The sequence below is a fragment of the Kogia breviceps genome, chromosome 3 (genome assembly GCF_026419965.1).
Source record: "Kogia breviceps isolate mKogBre1 chromosome 3, mKogBre1 haplotype 1, whole genome shotgun sequence".
NCBI classification, from domain to species: domain Eukaryota; kingdom Metazoa; phylum Chordata; class Mammalia; order Artiodactyla; family Physeteridae; genus Kogia; species Kogia breviceps.
Genome location: NC_081312.1, coordinates 106,800,672 through 106,824,445, shown reverse-complemented (window position 1 = coordinate 106,824,445; position 23,774 = coordinate 106,800,672). Strand labels below are relative to the sequence as shown.

Below are 23,774 nucleotides of genomic sequence, written 5' to 3'. Positions count from 1 at the left end.
ATAAATAGTAGTTACACTATTTTAATGAATCTCTCTCAATTCCTCTTTCAAATGCCTTGTACTTCTGACATATCCTGTTTTTGCTTTTCTTTTTTCTTTTAGTGCTCTACTTGTTCACTCATGAATCTCCCACACCTTTGGATTTGTTGTTTTTCTTTTCATTGCTGCTGCCAGCGTCACACCCCTATCCCCACTTACTTCCAAACAGAAGTAAGTACTCAGTTATTTGCATCAACTATGACCAATATGAATTTTAAACAATGCAAACAACAATACTTTATTGCACTAAAAATAGCATATTCATATCCCTCTGTGTCTATAAGATCCAATGTCAGATTTTTCTCTGTACATAGCACCATGTCAGGCACATACTAAATCCTTAATAAAAGGCATTTCATAAGTAAATAATTTTAGACTTTGGAAAATCATAACTATTTTACTCACTTATCAATATTTACACCAAGTCTAACAGCTATCGGGGAGTGAAAGATGGGCGCTTCTAGTGCTAATCTTACACTTTCATTCACTAGCTCCTTACTGAACACTCAGAATGATCTGGGGATAGAAGAGTGAGCAAAACAAGGCTCCAGTCTCTATTCTTGCCATCATGCAGACAATAAAGAAATGTACAAATTCTACATACATCTGGCTCAGTGATTTTCTTACCCGTTTGTCTCGCCTCATTTCTCCTTCCCGCAATCTTTTCCATTACTTTTGTTATATACTTATGCAAATACTGAAAAGTCCTTTCTAGTTAGAAGAGAGACAGACACCTACATTCCATGGATGTTTTGTATATACATATATATATGTGTGTGTGTCTTTTATTTTCTATGCACCTCGGATTTTTAAGCTGTTTCATGGAGAAGGAAGGACAGGGAATTTGACAACACTTGGGTCAGAGGTATGGAGATGGGAGAGCATATGCACAGAAGGGTGGTGGGAACCTCAGGAAGCTAGAACATTCCACAAGGAGAAGAGGGGTTTTTGGAGACCTATTTAAAACTTGTAGTTCAAGCCCACTAGACTCAGGACATTATTGCGTTTTGCTTTTATCAATATTAAAAGAGTCAACCTTCACAAAGGGGCTATATGTCACTCGATTCCTCAGGTGTTACTGACATTGCGAATAGGAAATCTGTGGGTAGCTAGGTCATCAAGTGGCCTGGGTCTGAGAGCACTGATTGTCCAAAACAGGCAGATGTATTTTCCAGGGAAGAATAAACCCAATTCACCCACCATTACTGTACCCAACAGAACCACTGGATACTCATACCTCAATTTTTCTCAGATAGTTCAATAATGTTAACCAAAGAGTTGCAAAGGTGCTACCTTGACTACCTTCCATTTATAATGACACCTACATTCCCACCCCTTCATAATTCCTGATAATTTGCTTTTGGCTTCTGTATCTTCCGTGGGCATAAACTGGGCCTCCTTTGACATAATGGATTTGGTGGGAGTTGACGTTGTGTGGCAGTGCTATTCATTAAGCTCCAACCTCCGTGAGAACAATTGGGCCCTGCTGGTAACCATTTACTGTGTGGGATGACCCACAGCATGGTGGACCAACAGTTAAATCGGCCATAATCCTGAAAAACAAATGGTTAGTGTGAGAACTTGATCTCTGATGAATTTATATATTGGAATTAGAGGAGGAAAAAGTGTGCTTTATTGAGGGTAGAAATGTCATAGGCTGAAAAATAAACTGATTTTCCAAAGCCATCCACAGCCAGCAACTCTTATGTGACAGGGTTTGTATAGGGGAACATGAGGGTTACGGGTCCAGAGTTGGCGCCCATAAAGTCATTAGTTCTAAATCCCATCAAACTGAGAACTCTTATATGGACTGAAGATTATTAACACACAGGAGGGATCTGAAACCATGAGACATGGAATATCCATTCTGTAGAAGCATCTTTCTGGGGTTATATAGGCATGACACATCATCAGCCACCAGAGAAGAGCTGCTGGCCTCTGAAAAGATGTTCCTGGTGGATAACAACTCATTTCTCATCCCTTCAATTGCCAGAAAAACTACCGAAACCTCACTCCCAAATTATTATTTAATTATTTAAGGCAATAGGAAACTTGGGAGTGTGTATATGCCTTCATTGGGATTCACAAATTATCAAATTTGAGGGTACTGCAGGAGGAGTGGGGTGTAGCCTTCATCATTCTCGTCTGCCCCCTTGTGGCATCTTTCATGGTTTTTTGTCACTCCAGACTCTTGCCCTAGGCTGCAAATAGCCTCTTCTAAACTAAACATCTTTGATATTTAGTATTTTGTATATTTCCAGAAAACTACCCAACTAGAGCTGAGACTGTCATTTCCTTTCATCGTGAAGTAGTATAGTGTTACTCAATACATTTGATGTCTTCTGCTTTATCTGTTAATACATTGTTTGTCTAATTTTTAAACTGATTTGGCTGAGTAGATTTTCCCCCAATTCTGTGTGTTACTCTTCATCTGTTTTTCCTGTATATGAACCATGGATCTATTCATTTGCCCATTTTATTACTTTCTAGTGCATTTTTTTGGTTGTCATTGTTACCATTTCTTTCTTGCTCTGCAACTGAAAAACAAACAACAGGAAACCTACCTCTTTCTTTCATCCCAGTTATTCCACGGGAATTATCCCCCATACTAAAAATGCTTCCTCTCATGGATGTCTGGAACATCTCAATGTCCAGGATCTCTTTTCTTCTCTATTCTTTGCCATCTTTTTTCTCTGCCTGGGTCTGAAAATGCCTGTATCCTCCAAGAAAGACCTATCATAGAAGTTTCACCCTAAAGACTCTTCTTCTGCATCCACAATCCCTGCAACAGCTCTATTTCCATGAAGAGTATCTGGACTCCCAGCTCACTTATCTTCTGAATCCCAAGCCATTATACAGGACTGTCTGCAGGGTATCTCTCCTTGGCAGGTCCACAGCACTGTGAATGCCCGTGTCCCATCCAACACCCAACAATCTCTCTTCCTACCAGCCTCCACTGTGTCCCTAAGAGAATCATCTACACCAGCAATTTCCCACTTTCCCAGGAGACTTCTCCGTCTCTTTCACCTTACATTAAATTATAATAGCTGCCTACTATCACTCTCGATATATATATGTATATATATATGTATATATATGTGTGTGTGTGTGTGTGTATGTGTGTGTGTGTGTGTGTGTGTGTGTGTATTTCCCTTCTTTCGGCTCCGGTTTTGCTGTATCTGAGCTCAGACCACACCATCTCCCCCTTCATGGATACCTTCCATGTTCCCAGTGGTCTGTTCCCAACTCTATAATGCAGTAGAGTGATTTCTAAAACATAAATCTGTTCCTGTCACTCCCCTGTGAAAACTCATCCATGGGGAGTCTGACGAGGCTGCATTTGGGGACTGGACAGAGTGAGGAGGGATCTTGTGTCAGCCAGGATTTCTGGTAGACGCCCCTATGCACTATCCACTTGTGGTGGTCGGGGGCGGAGAAGGGGCGGGATTGAGCCCCCTTCCCCCCTCCTCCTTACTGCGGAAAGCTGCAGAGCTAAGGGCACTCACTTCCTATTCACCAGTCAGCAGGGAGGAATCCTCTCAGCAGCCACGTAGGCATTCTCTTCTCTCTGGAGGAAAAGGCCCAGCAGCTGTCGGAGGAAAAGGCTCACCAGCTGTCAGAGCAAAAGGACATGTCGCAGCTAAGTAAGAATTTGGGTGATTCGAGTCCCCCGGCGGAGGCCCCTAAGCCTCCGGTCTATAGCCGCCCTACGGTTCTGATGCGGGCTCCGCCCGCCTCCTCTCGGGCTCCGCCAGTCCCTTGGGATCCACCTCCGATTGATTTGCAGGCTTCATTGGCCGCTTGGCAGGCACCTCAGCCTGCTTGGGAGGCCCCGCAGGGCCAGCCGCCTGCCCCAGTGGCTCCCATGGCCCAACCTCCGGCCCTAGGGGGCCCGATGGTCCAGGCTCCCCCTCTGGGAGGCCCGATGGGCAAGCCTCCAACTCCGGGAGTCCTGATGATCCATCCTCCCCCTCCGGGAGCCCCGATGGCCCAGCCTCCAACTCCGGGAGTCCTGATGATGCATCCTTCGGCTCCCGGAGCCCCAATGGCGCATCCTCCCCCTCCGGGGACACCAATGGCGCATCCTCCCCCTCCGGGGACCCCGATGGCACATCCTCCCCCTCCTGGGACCCCGATGGTGCATCCTCCCCCTCCGGGGACCCCGATGGCGCATCCTCCCCCTCCGGGGACCCCCATGGCGCATCCTCCCCCTCCGGGGACACCGATGGCTCACCCTCCCCCTCCGGGGACACCGATGGCCCATCCTCCCCCTCCGGGAACCCCTATGGCTCAGCCTCCAGCTCCAGGAGTCCTGATTCCCCAGCCTCTGACTCCGGGAGTCCTGATGGTCCAGCCTCCTGCTCCAGGAGCCCCGATAGCCCAGCCTCCACCCCCGGCACCCTTGATGGCCCAGCCTCCGCCTCCAGGAACCCCGATCGCCAAGCCTCCAGGTCCTGGAGTCCTGATGATCCATCCTGCAGGCTCAAGAGCTCCGATCACCCAGACTCCAGCTACAGGATCCCCGATGGTGCAGCCGCCTGCGCCGGCCCCACCTGCGCAGCCTATGGCTTCCTGGGCCCCACAGGCTCAGCCTCTGATCCTGCAGATCCAGTCACAGGTTATAAGGGCTCCTCCGCAGGTTCCCCAGGGTCCACAGGCCCCGCCAGCACAGCTGGCCACACCCCCGGGCTGGCAGGCCACCTCGCCGGGCTGGCAGGCCCCACCGCAAAGCTGGCCAGCCACGCCCCTGGGCTGGCAGACCACACAGGTCACCTGGCCTGCTCCAACGATTGCCTGGCAGGCACCTCTACCTGTGCGCCCGGGGCCACCACCCATCCGACCGGGCCCACCGCCCATCCGCCCGGGCCCCCCGCCGGTGCGCCAGGCCCCACCCCCAATCCGCCAGGCACCTCCATTGATCCGTCAGGCACCGCCACCCATCCGACCTGCCCCGCAGGTCCTGGCCACCCCGCCGCCTCTCTGGCAGGCCCTGCCGCCCCCACCACCTCTGCGGCAGGCCCCGCAGGCTCGGCTGCCCACCCCACAGTTGAGGGCGGCTCCACCAATTCGGGCGGCCCCACAGGTGCCGACGGCCCCTCCAGCACCGCAGATGCCCACCGCACCTCCCGCTGTTCCGCAGGCACCCCCGGCTGTGATGCCAGCCCCTCTGCCGGCCGCGCTGTCAGCCCCGCAGGCTGTGCACTGCCCACCCATCATCTGGCAGGCCCCAAAAGGCCAAGCTCCGGTGCCACACGAGATGCCAACCTCAATGGAGTTCCAGGAAGTTCAGCAAGCCCAGGCCAGCCTGGCCTGGCAGGCTCCAAAAGCCCCCGGGCATTTCTGGCAGGCCCTGCCCAGCCAGGAGGCCCAGAGGCAGGGCCCACCACTGGTTCAACTGGAGCAGCCCTTTCACGGGGCCCCCGCCTCCCAAAAGGCCCTGCAAATCCAGCTACCCACCCAGCAGGCCCAGCCCTCGGGCTCGCAGGCAGAGCTGCCAGCCATGCAACTCCAGCCCTCCTGGCAGGGCCCCCCCACAGCCTTGCAGGGCCAGCCCGGAGCCCCCTTAGTGGGGGCAAATTTTCCCATGGGCTCTGCTAAATCACTGATGACTCCATCAGGAGAATCCAGGGCCTCCTCTATAGACCGAAGGACCTCTTCAAAAGAACGTAGGACCTCTTCAAAGGAACGCAAGGCTCCTTCAAAGGACAGGATGATCTTCGGTGGCACTTTTTGTGCTCCCAGGGCAATGCCAACTGCCGGAGCACATCTGCCAACTCCCTGGAAAAACTTGCCTGCCGCATCCGAGACCTTTACTGCCACCCCAAGGGTCTTTCCATCTACCTCCCAGTTCCAGCCTGCCTCTTCTAATGCCTTCAAGGGCCCGTCTGCCACCTCAGAGACCCCAAAGTCACTGCCACTTGCTCTGCAGGATCCATTTGCCTGCATTGAGGCCTTGCCTGCAGTCCCATGGGTTCCACAGCCCAATGTGAATGCTTCGAAGGTGTCCAAGGCAGGGCCCAGCATCCTGATGGCGACGGCAGCTGCCCCCAAGGCAATGGCCACCACTCAAGAGGCCTCGAAGACCTCCGCTGAGCCTCCGCGTCGTTCGGGCAAGGCTACCCGGAAGAAGAAGCATCTGAATACTGAAGAGGAGGATGGCAGGGGCCAGATGCTGAGCATGCGCACCTGGCAGGCCCCCAGGCCCTGGGAAAGTGTGGACTTCAATGACTGGGAGGTTCAAACCCCTATCCAGGTCCTGTGTGACTGGGAGGGCCTGAGCACCTCCCATGGCCTGAGTGGCTGGGAGGGCCCGAGTACCTCCCGGATCCTGAGTGGCTGGGAAGGACCCAGCACTTCTTGGGCCCTGAGTGCCTGGGAGGGCCCGAGCACCTCAAGGGCCCTGGGTCTCTGGGAAAGCCCAGTTAGCCCTCCGTCCTTGATCATCTCTGAGCTCCCTAATCTTGCTCAGGGATTTGGTGCAACCCAAGATGACCCCAAGATGGAGACTCAGCCACTGTCTCCCTTGGATGAGAGAGCAAATGCACTGGTGCAGTTCCTCTTGGTCAAGGACCAAGCCAAGGTGCCCATCAAGCGCTCAGAGATGGTGAAATTCATCATCCGTGAACATAAAGATGAGTGCTTAGAAATCATCAGCCGTGCCAGCCACAAGCTGGAGTGTGTCTTTGGTTATCAATTGAAGGAAATTGATCCCCAAAACCACTCTTATATTCTCATCAACAAGGGTCGGAAGGGTGAAGCAGCGTCATCCTATTTGGACAGGCCCAAGTTAGGACTCCTGATGGTGGTTCTGAGCCTCATCTTTATGAAAGGCAATTGTGTCAGGGAGGACCTGATCTTTACTTTTCTGTACAAGTTAGGGCTGGATGTCCGGGAGACACATGGTCTCTTCGGAAATACAAGGAAGCTCATCACCGAAGTGTTTGTAAGGGAGAAGTACCTAGAGTACAGGCGAATCCCTTTTACCGAGCCAGCAGAATATGAGTTCCTCTGGGGCCCCCGAGCATTCCTCGAAACCAGCAAGATGCTTGTCCTGAAGTTTTTGGCCAAGCTCTATAAGAAAGATCCACGGTGCTGGCCATACCAGTACTATGAAGCGCTGGCAGAGTGTGAGTCTGAAGATTTGGATGAGGATGAGCCTGGCCCTGATGATAAAGCCGATGACCCCACCAGCAGCCCCCCTCCCCGCTAATGTGGTTTAGCCGATATCTCATTGTTCCTTTGGGTCCCCGGCCTGAGGCCACTGACAGGGTGGGGTGGGGGGGACGTTTTGTTTCTGGTGTTTATGTTCCAGTTCTCTGTGTGTAAGTTTGAATTTCAGTTTGCTTTCATATCTGCCAAAGCTTTGTACATTTTCATGTGGTGTTGATTTCAACTGGCTACTGTTCTATTTGGTATTTTGGCATCTGTATTTTTAAGTGAGATCTGTGATTCTCTGTTTTGTGTTATAATTGTTACGTTTTGCTATCAGAGTTGTGCTGGCTTTGTGAAATGAATTTGAGAAGCTATCCATCTCATTCTGGTACAGATTATGTAGCATCAAAATAGGCTGTTCTTTGAACGTTAAAATGACTCATCAGTAAAAGCTGTCTTCAGAAAAGTAAATATCTATATCTATATCTATATATAAATATAATTTCAGCATAACATGGAAGTGTTTGTCTTTATTCTAATTTTTATTCTAGATAGTGGGAGCCAAGTTTTACCGTACTCTCCAAATACAGCTGAACATCAAGACAACTACCAGTGATAGTAGAAACCACGGTGACAAAACTGCTTTTCAAAGACAGTGCTACTTGCATTATAATTAGGCAGTGATTGCAATGGGTGGTGAACCGTAAGATTAAAGCAAAAGTAAAACTTAAGTTAGCAAGGCTGAATCAAGAGGAGGTTTTTAATCCTCTTGATTCCTCACAATAATCCTTCAAAGTAAGGCATTATTCCCATTTTGTAGGTGAGTGTCTAAGGCTCAAGTAGAATAATTAAATGGGACATGTCTGTGCCAAGACAATAATGTTGTAATTTGGAGCAGAAAATATTCTCAAGGTTATGTGCGAAGTGAGGACCATCTGCCTGCAGGACCACAAGTACCAAGTTCGTTAATCACGGGGATGAATTGGCCAAAGGGGCATTGGTCAGTCATGTGGTGGGTGGTGGGTGTCCAGCAGCTCAGGAAACGTGGGTTTCATCAACACATTGACACGGGCATTGAAACACACTCCCTACAAAACATCCAGGTTTACAACAGGGAAAAGGTAATACCAGGCTTCACTGAACTGGGGATCCTGCAGATTGCAGGCGGTCGGGGGGAAGGAGGGGGACAACACAGAGGTCTAGCTGAAGCTCCTGGGAGGGGCCATCAGTTGTAACATACAGGGGAAGTCAGCTGGCAACGTCTGATGTGCTAAATAGCCTTAGTCAGCCCTTGGGTGCAGGGCCTGGTGTGGGAGGGAGTGGACGTGGACGGGAGATTTTCGGAGAAAGATATTCATGCACACCTGACCAGGCTGGTGTGTGCAAAAGGACTTTCTTGAAGGTACCACTGTCTTCACGTGGATGGGGACCATCCGCGCTGCTGCCATCTCTACTGTCCTAGAAGGATCCAGAACCCCACCCTTAAACCCCTCTTCTCTTGGTGAAGATGAATTTCCAGAGGAGGTAAATGGCAAAAGTGGTATTCCTCTGCCACCTAGTGGCCTGCCACAGTTCTGTCGCCCCTGCAGTAGCTCAGTGCAGCCCCTGCTGCAGTGAAGAAACTCACACCCTAAATACCTGGGTTTCGGCTAGTACTTGCCTCATAACCCTTGCCCATTAATTCTACTTGCATTTGGGCCCAAACGTTCCTTCTTTTCTCTTATGTCAATAGGGCAAGGTGAAACCTCCTCTCCGTGTCCAATCCAGTTGCATTTAGGAAGCTGAGTTTCTAGAGGAGGAGATGAACTCATGGAGAGTCCATTCCCTGACTGCCCCCACCCTGGGACCTGCCTGGCTACAGGGGATCTTTGGCAAGTTGTCCAAGTGGGCAGGTTTTCCAGAAATTCTGAAAAAGTTTCTTGTAAGCTCCGTGGTTTCAGAGAGTATTGGGCTACTGCCCCAATCAGTCTTTAGTTATTTTGATGACAACAGCAAATGCCCATTGAAGGCAACAGCACTGTCCCAACTGAGAACTATCCCCCAAAGAGGCTTTGCTAGGCCAGAAAAGTGACACATAGGTCTAGTATTTCTTATTTGTTTTTAGTTTATTTATTATTTTTTTATAGTTTTCTCCAAATCATTTACTCTTGGGGACTTGAGCAAGTGGCTTTTTGTGGAGCAAAATTTGGAAAGTAGCATCATATGACTCTGGTGCCATGCTTAAGGTGTAGCCTTACTTCAGGGCAGAAAGGCTTACTTCCCATTGACAATCCTTAATCTCATTTATCCCATCATCGGATATAAAGCAAATACCTAATTTAAGCAATTCCAAGGGCTTAAGAACTGAATAGAGTTAAAATGTAATTAAAGATAAGTTACAATAATAATACAATTGTAACTACAAACAAACTTGGCCAAATATTCAACTGAAAGGTTTAAGAAAGAACAGCTGACATGAAATCAGAAGGCAGAAAACAAAAATCCAGGAAAATGGGAAACTACAGGGTAAGAAGCAAGGAGAGAAAATTCAAGACCCATTATTTCAAAGTTCTAAAATGTAGATAAATTTAGTATGAAGATTTTTATTGTAAAACGAAGAAAACCTAAAGCCTCTATAAACTAAATGGGCAAAAGATAACAGGTGACAAAAACAAAAGAAATACAAATGGAAAATGACATTGTAAACTATTTCACCTCACTAATACATGAGGACAATATTACCTATTATAAATATTAGACCAGTATTCCAGCTTTCATTTATTAAATTAGCATAGAATGAAATAAAAGCCCATGGAATATCCAATGCAAATAAAGTTATCCTGAAACTGGCACCCAGTTTATATGGCTGATGAAACTATAAATTACTACAAATTACCCTGAAACAAATTCAGTCAACTGCATCTCCAAGAGATTTAAAAATATTAACACTATCTTACCTACAAATTCTTCATATAGGAATATATTGAATCTGCAGTGGGGGCAGAAGCTTTTTCACAAGGAAAACTGCTTAGGAAAGTGGAGGAGACATTATGATATGCACAGCTGCCCACCACCCCCATACAAACATACTAGCATCAAGGTAGTCCAGTGAGCTTTCTGTTGAAAAGACCAAAGGCTTCCTCAGAAAACCACGTGCAGTTCTCTCCAGCACAAAACTGTGTGCAGCAGAGCAGAGACATGAAATCTGTGCCTGAAAAATTTGAAAGTGGGTGCTAGCAGGTTCCCATCAAAGCCGTGGAATGATCTCAGCCATTTCAGATTAAGCTGTAGACTCCCCAAGAAGAGAAATTTAAAATGTTTTCCAAAGTGATGGAATCCAGTGCACTGTTGTACAGGATGTTAAGTTATAAGCAAGGTAATATCTTAGGATGCTTACCTAGAAAAGATAATCTGAATTTTAGAATAATACCGTATTACTATAAGTCATTCCTCCCAAGAGCCATAGAGACAAGGGCCGGTTGCCTGTCAAAGCAGTACATAAAGCAACATTGTAAGCAGACAAGAATTAATCACTGTGGCTGTGATGGACAGAGTCCTCTCTCCAGGGTCCCTGTGGCTTCTGCTGGGCATCTAGAGTTACAGAAACACCCACAATGTGCGGCATCTTCTCACCCACTGTCATGATACTGGAAGGGACATAGGCATCTAACCAGAGCCTAACATGTGGGCACTGCCCCGCATTTGATCAGTCATCCAGGCCTGCCAGGTTTGCCACATGGCACGGTGAGTGTTCACCCTCTCTCCATCCCTGCAACCACTGTTTCTTGCTTGGACTTGGCAGCTGCCTTTGACATGGTGCCTACCTTCAGTAGTTTGCTTCTCACACAAACTGCTATGTCGGCTGCCCAGAGCATAATGTTTCACCCTGTTTTAAATACCTGATGGCTCTCAGTTTATCTCAGAGTTAGATGCAGCTCACTTTCCTCATCCTGAGGGTCAAGGAGCATCAGGTTAGATGTGGGTTAGCCTAAATTGGGATTTACAAATTAGACCAGGGGTCCCTCTACTGGGAAGTTAGGGGAACTCCTAGGATTCTGTAGGGAACACCCAGGAGCGTCAACAAGGATGGGTGTTAAAGAGAATGTGTGTGTGTGTGTTGGGGGGAGGAGAGAGAGAGAGAGAGAGAGAGAGAGAGAGAGAGAAGCCCTACTGTATAGCACAGGCAACTCTGCTCAATACTCTGTAACAACCTAAATGGGAAAAGAGTTTGAAAAAGAATATATACATGTATATGTATAACTGAATCACTTTGCTGTACACCTGTAACTAACAACATTGTTAATCAACTATATGCCAATATAAAATATTTTTTTAAAAAAGGAAGAAGCCGCTGACATTCAGATCACAAACTTCCTGTTTTCTTTTGTTTCCAACCCAGAAAGTCCTGTGGGTACAAGAAAGACATGCAGAATAGTAGATCTGGCTTCTCTGGAGAGAATCTCTGGGAAAGGAAGCCTAGCAATCCATCTTTAGAGCACAAGCTATAGTTCAAGCAATGTCATTTTTCCAAATTGTTTGAAGGGTCCTATTTTGAATCCCATGGAGAGATTTATAGCACTACTAGCCCACTGGTCTGAGCCCAGTGAAAGTTACTTCAAGTTACTCTGACTCCTTTTTGTTTTAAGAGATGAAGCCTATATGGGGAGTCTCCTTCATTCTCAGTTTTCTCCTATTTTGCTTGGTGGCACTGCAGGAATCCTCCTGGTGACTCAGAGAGATGCCTTCTCAGTACAAATGACTTCACTCTGTGAACTGCCAATCCATTTCCCAGCAAGACTGGCTTTCTTTGCCCTCACTTGTTCGGAGTAACTTCAGCTTGAGGTTCTAAGAGGGTTAATAGAGGGATTGAGGTGGTCCAATCAACCAGCAATAACCACAGAAGCATTTCCTATCTAGTAGCCTTCCTGGGGTGTGCTGTCTAGTGACTCAGACTCTTCCCTGAAACAGAGCCAGTGGGGCCACAAAGCTGTGGGATTAGAGTGCTGGTTTTCTTGGCTTCTACAAGACATACTTAAAAACATTTTGTTTTGAAATAATTATTGATTCATAGGAAGATGCAAAGATTGTACAGGACAGTCTTCTGCATCTTTCATCTAATTTCCCCCAATGTTTACATCTTATATAGCGGTAGTACAATATCAAAGACATTGACATTGGTACTATGTATATGTATAGTTCAATGATATTTTATCATAAAAAACTGTGGACTCTGTAAACATCACCTCAATCAACATACAGAACTGTTCCACCACTACAAAGATTTCTCTCATGCTGCTCTTTATAGTCATGTGCATCACTTCCCCAACATCCCTAACCCCTGGCAATCTTTGCCCTGTTCTTAGTCTCTGTAATTTTGTCAGTTTGAGAATGTAATATAAATGGAATCTACCTTTGAGTGGCATTTTTTCCACTCACTATAAAGCCCTTGCTATCCATCCAAGTTGTTGTGTGTATCAATACATAGTTCATTCGTTTTCAGTGTTGCAAAAGCATTTACCTGTGAAGGACATTTTGGTTGTTTCCAGCTTTGATCTCCTACAAAGCTGCTATGAACATCCTTGTGCATGGGATGGACATAAATTTTGTATGGACATAAATTTTCATTTATCTGGAATAAATGCCCCTGGGTGTAATCACTGGGTGGTATGGTAAATGAATGGTTATTTTTTTAAAGAAACTACCAAACTACTTTCCAGAGTGGTTGTAACATTTTACATTCCCACCAGCAGTGTATGAGAGATCCAGTTATTTCATATCCTCACCAACAGTTGGTGTAGTCAGTTAAAAAAATGTAGCTGTCCTAGGAGGTGTGTCCTAATACCACACTGTGGTCTTAATTTGTATTTCACTCCTGGCTAGAAGAGTTGAACATCTTTTCATGAGCTTTTTTGTCACTTATATATCCTCTTTGGTGAAATGTCTGTTCATCTCCTTTTTCCCTTTTCTAAATAAATTTTTGTTTGTTTTATAATATTAGATTTGGGGTGTTCTTTATGTAATCTAGGTCTGAGTCATTTATTATATATGCAATTTGCAAGTGTTTCTTTCCCAGTCCATAGTTTTGCTTTTCATCCTTGTAACAGGGCCTTTCACACAGCAAAAGTTTTAAATTTTGATGAAGTTCAATTTACTGATTTTTTTTCTTCTATGTATCATGATTTCATATCTAAGTACTTTTTATCAGACTGTAGGTCCTAAAGATTTTCTTCTGTTTTCTTCTATAAGTTTAATAGTTTTATATCTTATATTTAAATCTATGATCCATTTTGAGTTTATTGTGTATAAACTATGACATTTAGGCTGAGATCCTTTTTCTTTCCATATTCTTTTTCCATTTTTTTGTGGCCTATGGATGTCCACTTGTTCCAGTAACATTTATTGAAAAGACTATGCTTTCAACATCTAATTGCTTTTGCACATTTGTCAAAAAATAGTTTAACTCTACTTGTGTGGGCTAGTTCTGTCTCATTGATTTGTGAGTCTATCCCTCCAGTGATAACTACATCACCTTGATTACTGTGGCTATATAAGACTTGAAATCAAGTACAGTGATTCTTCCCACATTATTCTTCTCTTTCAAAATTATTTTTAGCTGTTCTAGATTCTTCAACTTTCAATATCAATTTTAAAAATAAGATTGTCAATTTTAAAATAAGATTGTCTATAAAAATTTTGCTGGGATTTTTGAAAGAAATTTAGTTAAACTTATATATGAAGTTGGGGAGAGTTGACATTTTTTACTATGTTGAGTCTTCCAATCCATAAACACAGTATATCTCTCCATTTATTTGGATCTTCTTTGATGTCTTTCATCAGCATTTTGTATTTTTCAGTGTACAAGTCCTGGATATGTTTGTTAGATTTATACCTAAGCATCTCATTCTTCACTAGTTATTACAAATTATATTACATTTACATTTCAGTTTCCATGTGTTCAATGCTAGTGTGTAGATATTTGTATGTTGGCCTTGTAGCCTGCAGCTTGCTGAACTCCCATGTTAGTTCTGAGAGTTTGATTCCTTAGGATTTCCTATGTAGTCATCTGCAAATAGGGACAAATTTATTTCTTCCTTTCTATCTGTATACCTTTTGTTTCCTTTTACTGTCTTGTGCTGGGCTTCACATAATATATTGGACTGGAGTGGTGAAAGCAGATACCCGTGCCTTGTTTTGATGTTGGGGGAAAAAAGTCTTTCACCATTTAAGTATAATGTCACCTGTAGGTTACCTGATGTGTTTTATCAAGTTGAGGAAGTTCCCTTCTATTCTTATTTTTCTTAGGGATTTTATAATAAATGGGTGTTAAACATTTTATTAAATGTTTTTTCTGCGTTGATTTCTTTGATCATGTGATTTTTGCTATTTAACCTATTAACAGGATGGATAACATTAATTTATTTTTGAATATTAAGGCAGCCTTGCATTCTTGGAATAAACCCCACTTTTGCTGAATTTTATTTACCAATATTTTGTTAGGATTTTTACATCCATGTTCACGAGGGATGTTGGTCTGTAGTTTTCCCTTCTTTTCCTTTCTTTTTTTGGGGGGTATGGGGGAGGGGGTACTGTGTTTGTCCGATTTTGGTACCAGGGCATTACCAATTTCATAAAACATTCTTTCCTCTTTGGCTTTTTGGAAGAGATTGTATAAAATTGGTGTTAAATCTTCTTTAAACAGAATTCTGTAATGAAACCATGAATTTTACAAGAAATTAGTTTCTAATACAGTCTTGCTTCAGGATGGAGGGAATTCTGCTGCACATAAGTATAACATCCAGTGGAGCTTCCAAAGAGAAGATACCAGCCTATAACTTAAGATGATCCAAGAATGGGTGTCATTGTTTCTCCTTTGGGAGAACCCAGGGTCAGCAACAGCCCCTACCTCAGAGTCAAGGGCAAAGTGCAGCCTGGACTCCAGCATATGACTGATGCCCGAAATTCCAAGTATGTCACAGGTTTCCCCATTTCTGCCTTCCATTGCCAAGCAGGGCGTTTGGCCCTCGTCTCTGAGCTCTAGGTCTGTTTTACCCAGTGTGTGCCTCATTTTCACCCTCTTATGAATTTCTACAATTAAAAAGAAGATATTAGCATATTTACCCAGAAGAGTTGAAATTATTAAGGATAAAATAAGAATTGAAACAGAACCAGAACAAAAAGTGTCACAATTTTTATGGAAACATGAAAAACCCTGAATAGCCAAAGCAATCTTGAGAAAGAGAAACAGAGCTGGAGGAATCAGGCTCCCTGACTTCAGACTATACTACTACTACAAAGCTACAGTAATCAAGACAGTGTAGTACTGGTACAAAAACAGAAATAGAGATCAATGGAACAGGATAGAAAGCCCAGAGATAAACCCAAGCACATATGGTCACCTTACTTTTGATAAATGAGGCAAGAATATACAGTGGAGAAAAGACAGCCTCTTCAATAAGTGGTGCTGGGAAAACTGGACAGCTACATGTAAAAGAATGAAATTAGAACACTCCCTAACACCATACACAAAAATAAACTCAAAATGGATTAAAGACCTAAATGTAAAGCCAGACACTATCAAACTCTTAGAGGAAAACATAGGCAGAACACTCTATGACATAATTCACAGCAAGATCCTTTTTGACCAACCTCCTAGAGAAATTGAAATAAAAACAAAAATAAACAACTGGTACCTAATGAAACATCAAAGCTTTTGCATAGCAAAGGAAACTATAAACAAGATGAAAAGACAATCCTCAGAATGGGAGAAAATATTTGCAAATGAAGCAACTGACAAAGGATTAATCTCCAAAATTTACAAGCAGCTCAATATCAAATAAAGCAAACAACCCAATAAAAAAATGGGCAGAAGACCTAAACAGATATTTCTCCAAAGATATACAGATTGCCAACAAATACATGAAAGGATGCTCAACATCACTAATCATTAGAGAAATGCAAATCAAAACCACAATGAGGTATCACCTCATACCAGTCAGAATGGCCATTATCAAAAATCTACAAACAATAAATGCTGGAGAAGGTGTGGAGAAAAGGGAACCCTCTTGCTGTTGGTGGGAATATAAATTGATACAGCCACTATGGAGAACAGTATGGAGGTTCCTTAAAAAACTAAAAATAGAACTACCCTACGACCCAGCAATCCCACTATTGGGCATATATCCTGACCAAACCATAATTCAAAGAGAGTCATGTACCACAATGTTCATTGCAGCTCTATTTACAATAGACAGGACATGGAAGCAACCTAAGTGTCCATCAAAAGATGAATGGATAAAAATGATGTGGCCCATATATACAATGGAATATTGCTGAGCCATAAAAAGAAACAAAATTGAGTTATTTGTAGTGAGGCGGATGGACCTAGAGTCTGTCATACAGACTGAAGGAAGTCAGAAAGAGAAAAACAAATACTGTATGCTAACACATATATATGGAATCTAAAAAAAAATGTTCTGAAGAACCTAAGGGCCGGACAGGAGTAAAGATGAAGACAGAGAGAATGGACTTAAGGACATGGGGAGAGGGAAGGGTAAGCTGGGACAAAGTGATAGAGTGGCTTGGACATATATACACTACCAAATGTAAAATAGATACCTAGTGGGAAGCAGCCACATAGCACAGGGAGATCAGCTCCGTGCTTTGTGACCACATAGAGGGTGGGATAGGGAGGGTGGAAGGGAGATGCAAGAGGGAGGAGATATGGGGCTATATGTGTATATATATATATATATATATATATATATATATATATATATATATATATATATATATATATATATATATATTTGATTCACTTTGTTATAAAGCAGAAACTAACACACCATTGTAAAGTAATTATACTCCATTAAAGATATTAAAAAAATAAGAATTGAAAATATACTCAAAATATACTCAAATATAGTGGTGGTAAAGGCAGTGAGTTCTATAGTCTGGGACTTAGGTACTATCATTACACTTGCTACAGTACATTTTTGAGGTTTCTCTGCAATGACTAGGCTGATAGCATACATTTGCAACTTCATGCCATCATCCTGTTACCCAGCTGGATGTTTAGGCAGAAGTGTTCAGCAAGAAGAATATCAACAATTTCAGTTAATTTATTTCTATATTAACCAGTAAGTTTACAGAGATAGCCAAAGGCAAGAGTGGTTAAAGGAAGCATATATTCAGATGAGCTGCCATTTAAGTTTCTTTTGTTTCTGCTTCATGGATTGACCACTTACCCTTAGATAACGGGAACATCTACTATTAGGGTGCACATGGTTCTGGACAAAGCAACAAAAGAGTGAAGACACAAAGTCCCCATTATCATGGCACTTACATTACAGCGAAGAGAGGTGAGTCACAAACAAATGGGGAAATGTCAGTAGTGACAATACTGTGTTGAAACTAAAACAAGACGAAGTATACGGAGATAAAGGGGCTCTAGATAGTGCGATGAGAAAAGGACTCTGAGAAATTCATATTTAGGTTGATATTTTAAAGACAGAATGGAGCCAGACCACATAAAAGTCTGGGACAATAGCATTCTAAGCAGAGGAATTGCCTAGTGCCAAGGTCATCAGGAGGAGGCATTCATGGACTGAGTACAGAATAAATTTAAGTGTGTCTGGAGCAGCCTGAGTGGTCAAGGTTGGTGTGAATGCTTGCCCTTTTTTTTTGGAGATGGACACCCATAAATGAACCAGGTAACTTGGGAACATTGATTTGCCTTGCTCTCCCATTAGCTGATTAGGGGTTGGTACACAATATGCTTGTATACGGATTGCACACAGGATCCCTTAAGAAGTCCATCTGTGGAAATGAGTGGGCTGAGGATAAATGAATCAGGTTTATGCAGCTGGCCAGGGCTACTGGGGCCAGCTGGCCTTAGGATCACATTTGTCACTTCTTCCATGACTTCGATAAGATGGGTGTAACCTCACTTGTCTCTAATGTGATGCCTACTTCTTAGTCGTTAGGGCACATTGTAAAAATGATATACCTAAAGGAATTCCCTGGTGGTCCAGTGGTTAGGACTTGCACTCTCACTGCTTAGGGCCCGGGTTTGATCCCTGGTGGTGGAACTAAGATCCCACATGCTGTGCAGCCAAAAAAAGGGAGAGAGAGAGAGAGAGAGAGAGAGAGAGAGAGAGAGAGAGAGAGAGAGAGAGAGAGAGAGAGAGAGACAACTACGGGTATGCCTGAGAATTTTTTTAAAATAATAAAACCCCTAAAAAATGACCCCTCAAAATGGATATACCTAAGAGAAGTTTTTCTTGAAGTCTTTGAGAGGAGGCATTATTCAAAAATTAATAGTAGTTTCAGAGAAAGCTACCTCAGTTTGAGGAAAGTGCTAGCTGTGTTCAAATAATTCTAGAAAAATAGATGAGCCATCTCCTTTTAAGGCAGTCTGAGTTTCATCTATATGGCTTAGGTACCAAAATGAATCCAGGTTTGTGTTGTAGAATTCCCCAAAGAGTTTATATGGTATTCATGGAGAGGCAGACAGTGCTAGTGACTTCCTTGTCCAGGGAATCATGTAGGGAGCATGGTACTGATCAAAAAGAATTCCTATGCTTTTGGCAACCAGGAGCCACCAGAGACTTAGATGCCCTAGGGGCATGCTGTGTGCTGATGCCTAGAAAGATATAAAGCTAGTCAGAGTTCCAGTCCATCATCACTGGTCAGTCTGAACCCTGGGTTAACACCTCTGGGGCCCCACAGCCATGTTAAAGTCTACACTTTGGTTATGATTCCTGACTTCTGGAGGGTTCAGGAAAGAAATACATTTTAAAGGGAACCCAGAGTCTGCAGGAATGAAAGGGAAGCAGGTTGCACTGAGGGAGAGAATCACATAATAAAGTCACTAATTCCTGATTGTTTCAGGAGACAATGAGACGAAATGCACTGTTTGAAATCAAAGTCTTGTGAAAGCACACGAAAGGCTTCCTACCAATTCCTACAAGTTTTAATTGTTTTTAATGCATCCCCATCAAGGTAATAAAAAATCAACTTTTTGTTTCAGCTCTGACATGCAAAGCTCTTTCTGTACTTAAATGAAGAAAAATCTCGACAAACAGACAATCAATGAGTTTTCTTAGACACATCAGACAACTGAGGCTGCAAAGCAATACAAGCACCCCAAAATGTAGAGAGAAGGAAACTCCAGTGAGTTGCAAGATGTGAAATTCTGGGGCAGAAGCTCTGGAAGCCAGAGGCTGGAGGAAAACCTTCACAGAGAGCAGTGCTGAAACCTCATCCCATCTGGGGGAAGGACATCTACCCAGTCCAGCCTCTCTCCAGTCTTCCTGTGTCATCTAAGGAATAAGAAAACTGAAGCCAACAGGTGAGAGAGCTCCAGGGAAATAGGCTGGGGGCATCACAGTCAAGAAAGATGGTAGGAGATGGGAAAAACTCTAGGGAGGGACAGAGACATCTGTAAAGATCCCCACGACAGAAGCACACTGTACCCCCGAAAGACTGAGACTTAATCAGAAGCTTAAAGAACACCCCCTGCCCCATGCTCCACCTCCTCACTAGCAAACCTCCAACAAGAGCAGTGGATTAGTGCAAGAGTTGCAAGTTGCAGAATCTCTCTGAAGATCAGTACAAAGGGCCCTGAAATTCAGCACCCATTCATTATACATACTCCTGAAAAACTAGAAATAGAAGTGATCTTCCTTAACTTAATAAAATGTTTATATGAAAAATGTGCTGCTAACATCATACTTAATGGTTAGAGACTCAATGCTTTGCCTCTAAGATCAGGACAGCATGGCAGTGGTGACAGTATAGACACACAGATCAGTGAAACAAAAGAGAAAACCCATAATAGACTGTCACAAATATTGTCAACTACTTTTTGACAAAGATGCAAAGGCGGGAGCTTCCCTGGTGGTGCAGTGGTTGGGAGTCCACCTGCCGATGCAGGGGACACGGGGTCGTGCCCGGTCCGGGAGGATCCCACATGCCGCGGAGCGGCTAGGCCCGTGAGCCATGGCCGCTGAGCCTGCGTGTCCGGAGCCTGTGCTCCGCAACGGGAGAGGCCACAACGGTGAGAGGCCCGCGTACTGAAAAAAAAAAAAAAAAGATGCAAAGGCAAGTCAATGAAGAAAGAATATTCTTTTCAAAAAATGATGGTGGAAATATTGTAAGTCCATATGCAAAAAGTAAATTTTGATGCTTATCCCACATCTTACACGAAAAGTTAACTGAAAATGTATCATAGAACTAAATATAAAATGTAAAATAATATAACTTCTAGAATAAAACAGAGAAGAAAGCTTGCATGCCTTTGGATTTGTTGATGGGTTCTTAGATACAACAAAAAAGTATAATCCACAATATTAAAAATTGATGAATTGGACTTTATTAAAGATAAAATCTTTTTCTCTGCCAAAGTCACTGTTGAAGGAAAGAAAAGACAAGTCCCAGCCTTGGAGAATATATTTGTACATCGCATATCTAATAAATTGTATCCAGAACATACAAAGAACTCTCAAAAGACAGTAAAGAGAAAATGCATAGCCCAATGAATAAATTGGCAAAAGAACATCTCACAAAAAAATTTCAACATACTTGTAGATAGTCAGCAGCAAGCCTTAGTTTTACACTTTTTTTCTTCATTGTCCCCTTTACTATCTATAGAGTTTCTAAATAGTAGTGTCCAGGAGCTATCCTAGAAGAGGACAATGAGGTCTAGACAACCTTCTAGCTGACTCCCCAGAGTGAGGTTACATGTTTTTAACACATGTACATGACTATTCTTCATCAAGTGAATACTTTCCCACCTCAGGAAGATCTCATTTAATTCCAGTTTTGTAGCATCCTATAAGACAGACTCTTAGGCTGTGAACAAGTTTATTTTTAGAATGTCTTTGAGGATTATTTTCCATTCTCAGTAAACAACAGCAAACGTGTTTTATACTGCAGAGTGTTCTGTGAGATCTGGGTCTGTCCAAGTACAGAGTTCCTTCTGTCTGTGATCCATGGTCTGCGAAATAGATCCCATTAGGGCCATCTGGTGGCCACTGGGTAAACCAGCAGCTTTTTGTATTTTGTTTCTCTGGAGAACTTTAGCTTCACTAAAGCTCTACTAAGAAGTCTAAAAATTCTAAAATAAGGGCTTGCTACAGACTATCTGTAAGCTTCCTGAACATTTAGAAGAAGTCAGTAGCCATATGTTTTGTTAATGTATTAATAGCTCCATATATTTTACATATAATTATTACATAAATGTATAATCTATATGATTTCCATGGACTCGGTTCATTAAATGTCTCCATGCAATATATCCACCCTCCCCTTTCTACTACATTTGCCTTATGTTAAGCCCCTAACATATCTTGCCTGGAACATTTCTCCTATGTAGTGTCTCTGCTTCCCCCCTTGAGCCATTTTCCAGAGTAGCCCAAATTATCTTTTAGAAACATATGTATCATAATAGGGTCATGTCTTTTCCCTGATTAAAATCTTCCAGTGATGTTCCATCACAACTGTCGTGGACTGTAGGCTCTTCACAATCATCCACAGAGTCCTACATGATCTGGTCTCCACCTACCCCATCAACCTCATCCCCTACCCCTCTCTTCTTCATCCACTAGAAACCAGATGGACTAGTTTCTTTCTGTTTCTTAAACACAGCCTCCCAGACTTTGGTTTTTGTGTGTTGTTCCCTCTACCTAGAATGATTGGTTCCCAGGTATTTAAATGGATTGCTTTTCTCTAAAACCATGGGGTGGTTTCAGATCAAATACCAGGTCCTCAGAGATGTATCCCCTCTCTGATTACTTCTGGGTTACTCAGATAAATTAACACTAAGCCGCAACGACAAAGAAACCCCCAAATCTCAGACGTTTGGTTATATTATATCGTGTCATGTTACATTATGGTATGTTAGGTGAGATGTCATGTCTTGTCATGTTATATGATATCACTTTATTCTTGATTATACAAATGTCAGTATGGGTTAAAGAGAGTGGAGATTGAGAAGCTCTGCTCCATGTAATTATTCAGGGACTGAGGCACCTGCTCACTTACGACTCTGCTTGGCACCTGGTTATTAGAATCTATGCCATTCACCTGTCAGAGGAAGTAAGAGAGTGTGGAGGAATCTGTCAGAGGGTTTTATGGACCAGATATGGAGTGCTTTATTTCTGCCTACATCCCATCAGTTGGAATTCAACCACATGGTGTCAACTAACTATGACTGTGGACTGGAATGTAGGCCAGCTGTGAGTCCCGGGGAAAATAAGATTGGATGAAGATACAGCATTTTCTCTTCCAAGGTGGCAATTTTGTTCATCGAATATTCACTTCACTGTTTCCTTACATGTTGAGCAAACTCCTTTCCTAAGGGAGACAACCCAAAATTCATCTATGTATTGAAGTCAGTTCAAAGTTCAGGATTTCTGAATGATACTGAAGTCCTGATGTGGACCTTGAAGGAGCAACCAAAACTCTGACTCCAAAGAATGAAACTCAAAGACTGATAAGAATGTAAAAAGACATATGCAACTGCATGTCTAATTTTTCAGTTCTTGATAGTTCAAAGAGGACTTAAAGGATAGAAAAGTATGTGGATGGAAGATAGATAGAAATGGGTAATATGCGATCTTGAGCGGTGAGGTGAGGGTTGAAGTTGATGGTTCAGTAAAAAGGAATGTTCATTTGGAACAGGGATCCTTTTATACCAGCGGTTCTCAACCTTTTTGGCACCAGGGACTGGTTTCATGGAAGACAATTTTTCCACAGACCTGGGTGGGGCAGGGAGGGAATGGTTTCTGGATGATACAAGTGAATTACATTGCACTTTATTTCTATTATTATTACATTGTAATATATAATGAAATAATTATACAACTCATGATAATGCAGAATCAGTGGGAGCCCTGAGCTTGTTTTCACTTGCCACTCACTGATAGGGTTTTGATATGAGTCTGCAAGCAATTGATTTATTATGGTCTCTGTGCAGTCAAACCTCTCTGCTAATGATAATCTGTATTTGCAGCTGCTCCCCAGCGCTAGCATCACTGCCTCAGCTCCACCTGCAATCATCAGACATTAGATTCTCATAAGAAGCGCACAACCTTGATCCCTCGCATGCACAGTTCACAGTTGGGTTCATGCTCCTATGAGAATCTAATGCCGCCGCTGATCTGACAGGAGGTGGAGCTCAGGCAGTAATGCGAGCGATGGGGAGGAGCAGCTGTAAATACAGATGAAGCTTCGCTCACTTGCCTGCGGCTCACCTCCTGCTGTGTGACCTGGTTCCTAACAGGCCACAGATCAGTACCAGTCCATGGCCCGGGGGTTGGGGACCCCTGTTTTATAGCATGGGTCCCAACTCAATGCTCTATCTTTCCCGTTTCTCCTGGGACCCTCTCTAGGGAGAGGTCAGCCCTTTAGCCATTGAGTATATAGTCTGAGATAATGCTTCTAGCTACTTTGTTGTTTGTGTCCAAAGATTCTAGAAATTTGTAATTCTAGGAGAGAGCGTAGGTTGTTTGGACATACTGGGGAATGCAGAGCAATAAGAAAGCCTAAACACCTAATCATGATCAGCTCAGAAAGATCCACATAGAAGTTACCCTCTGATTTAG

At 43.5% G+C, this 23,774-nt stretch overlaps 2 protein-coding genes across 2 annotated transcripts in view; one reads left to right on the top strand and one right to left on the bottom strand.

The window, feature by feature from the left end:
* The window catches only part of MKRN3 (makorin ring finger protein 3), a 74,617-nt gene that overhangs the window by 25,213 nt on the left and 25,630 nt on the right, over positions 1–23,774 (bottom strand). The gene's annotated exons all lie outside the window — the stretch shown is intronic.
* MAGEL2 (MAGE family member L2) lies at positions 3,525–7,701 on the top strand. The gene has a single exon (XM_059056029.2). It carries the CDS (start codon positions 3,671–3,673, stop codon positions 7,247–7,249), a length of 3,579 nt encoding a protein of 1,192 aa, XP_058912012.1. The 5' UTR covers positions 3,525–3,670; the 3' UTR covers positions 7,250–7,701.

Bases quoted from the DNA above. Each gene is read 5' to 3' on its own strand.
- MAGEL2 (XM_059056029.2), top strand. From the start codon at position 3,671: ATGTCGCAGCTAAGTAAGAATTTGGGTGATTCGAGTCCCCCGGCGGAG.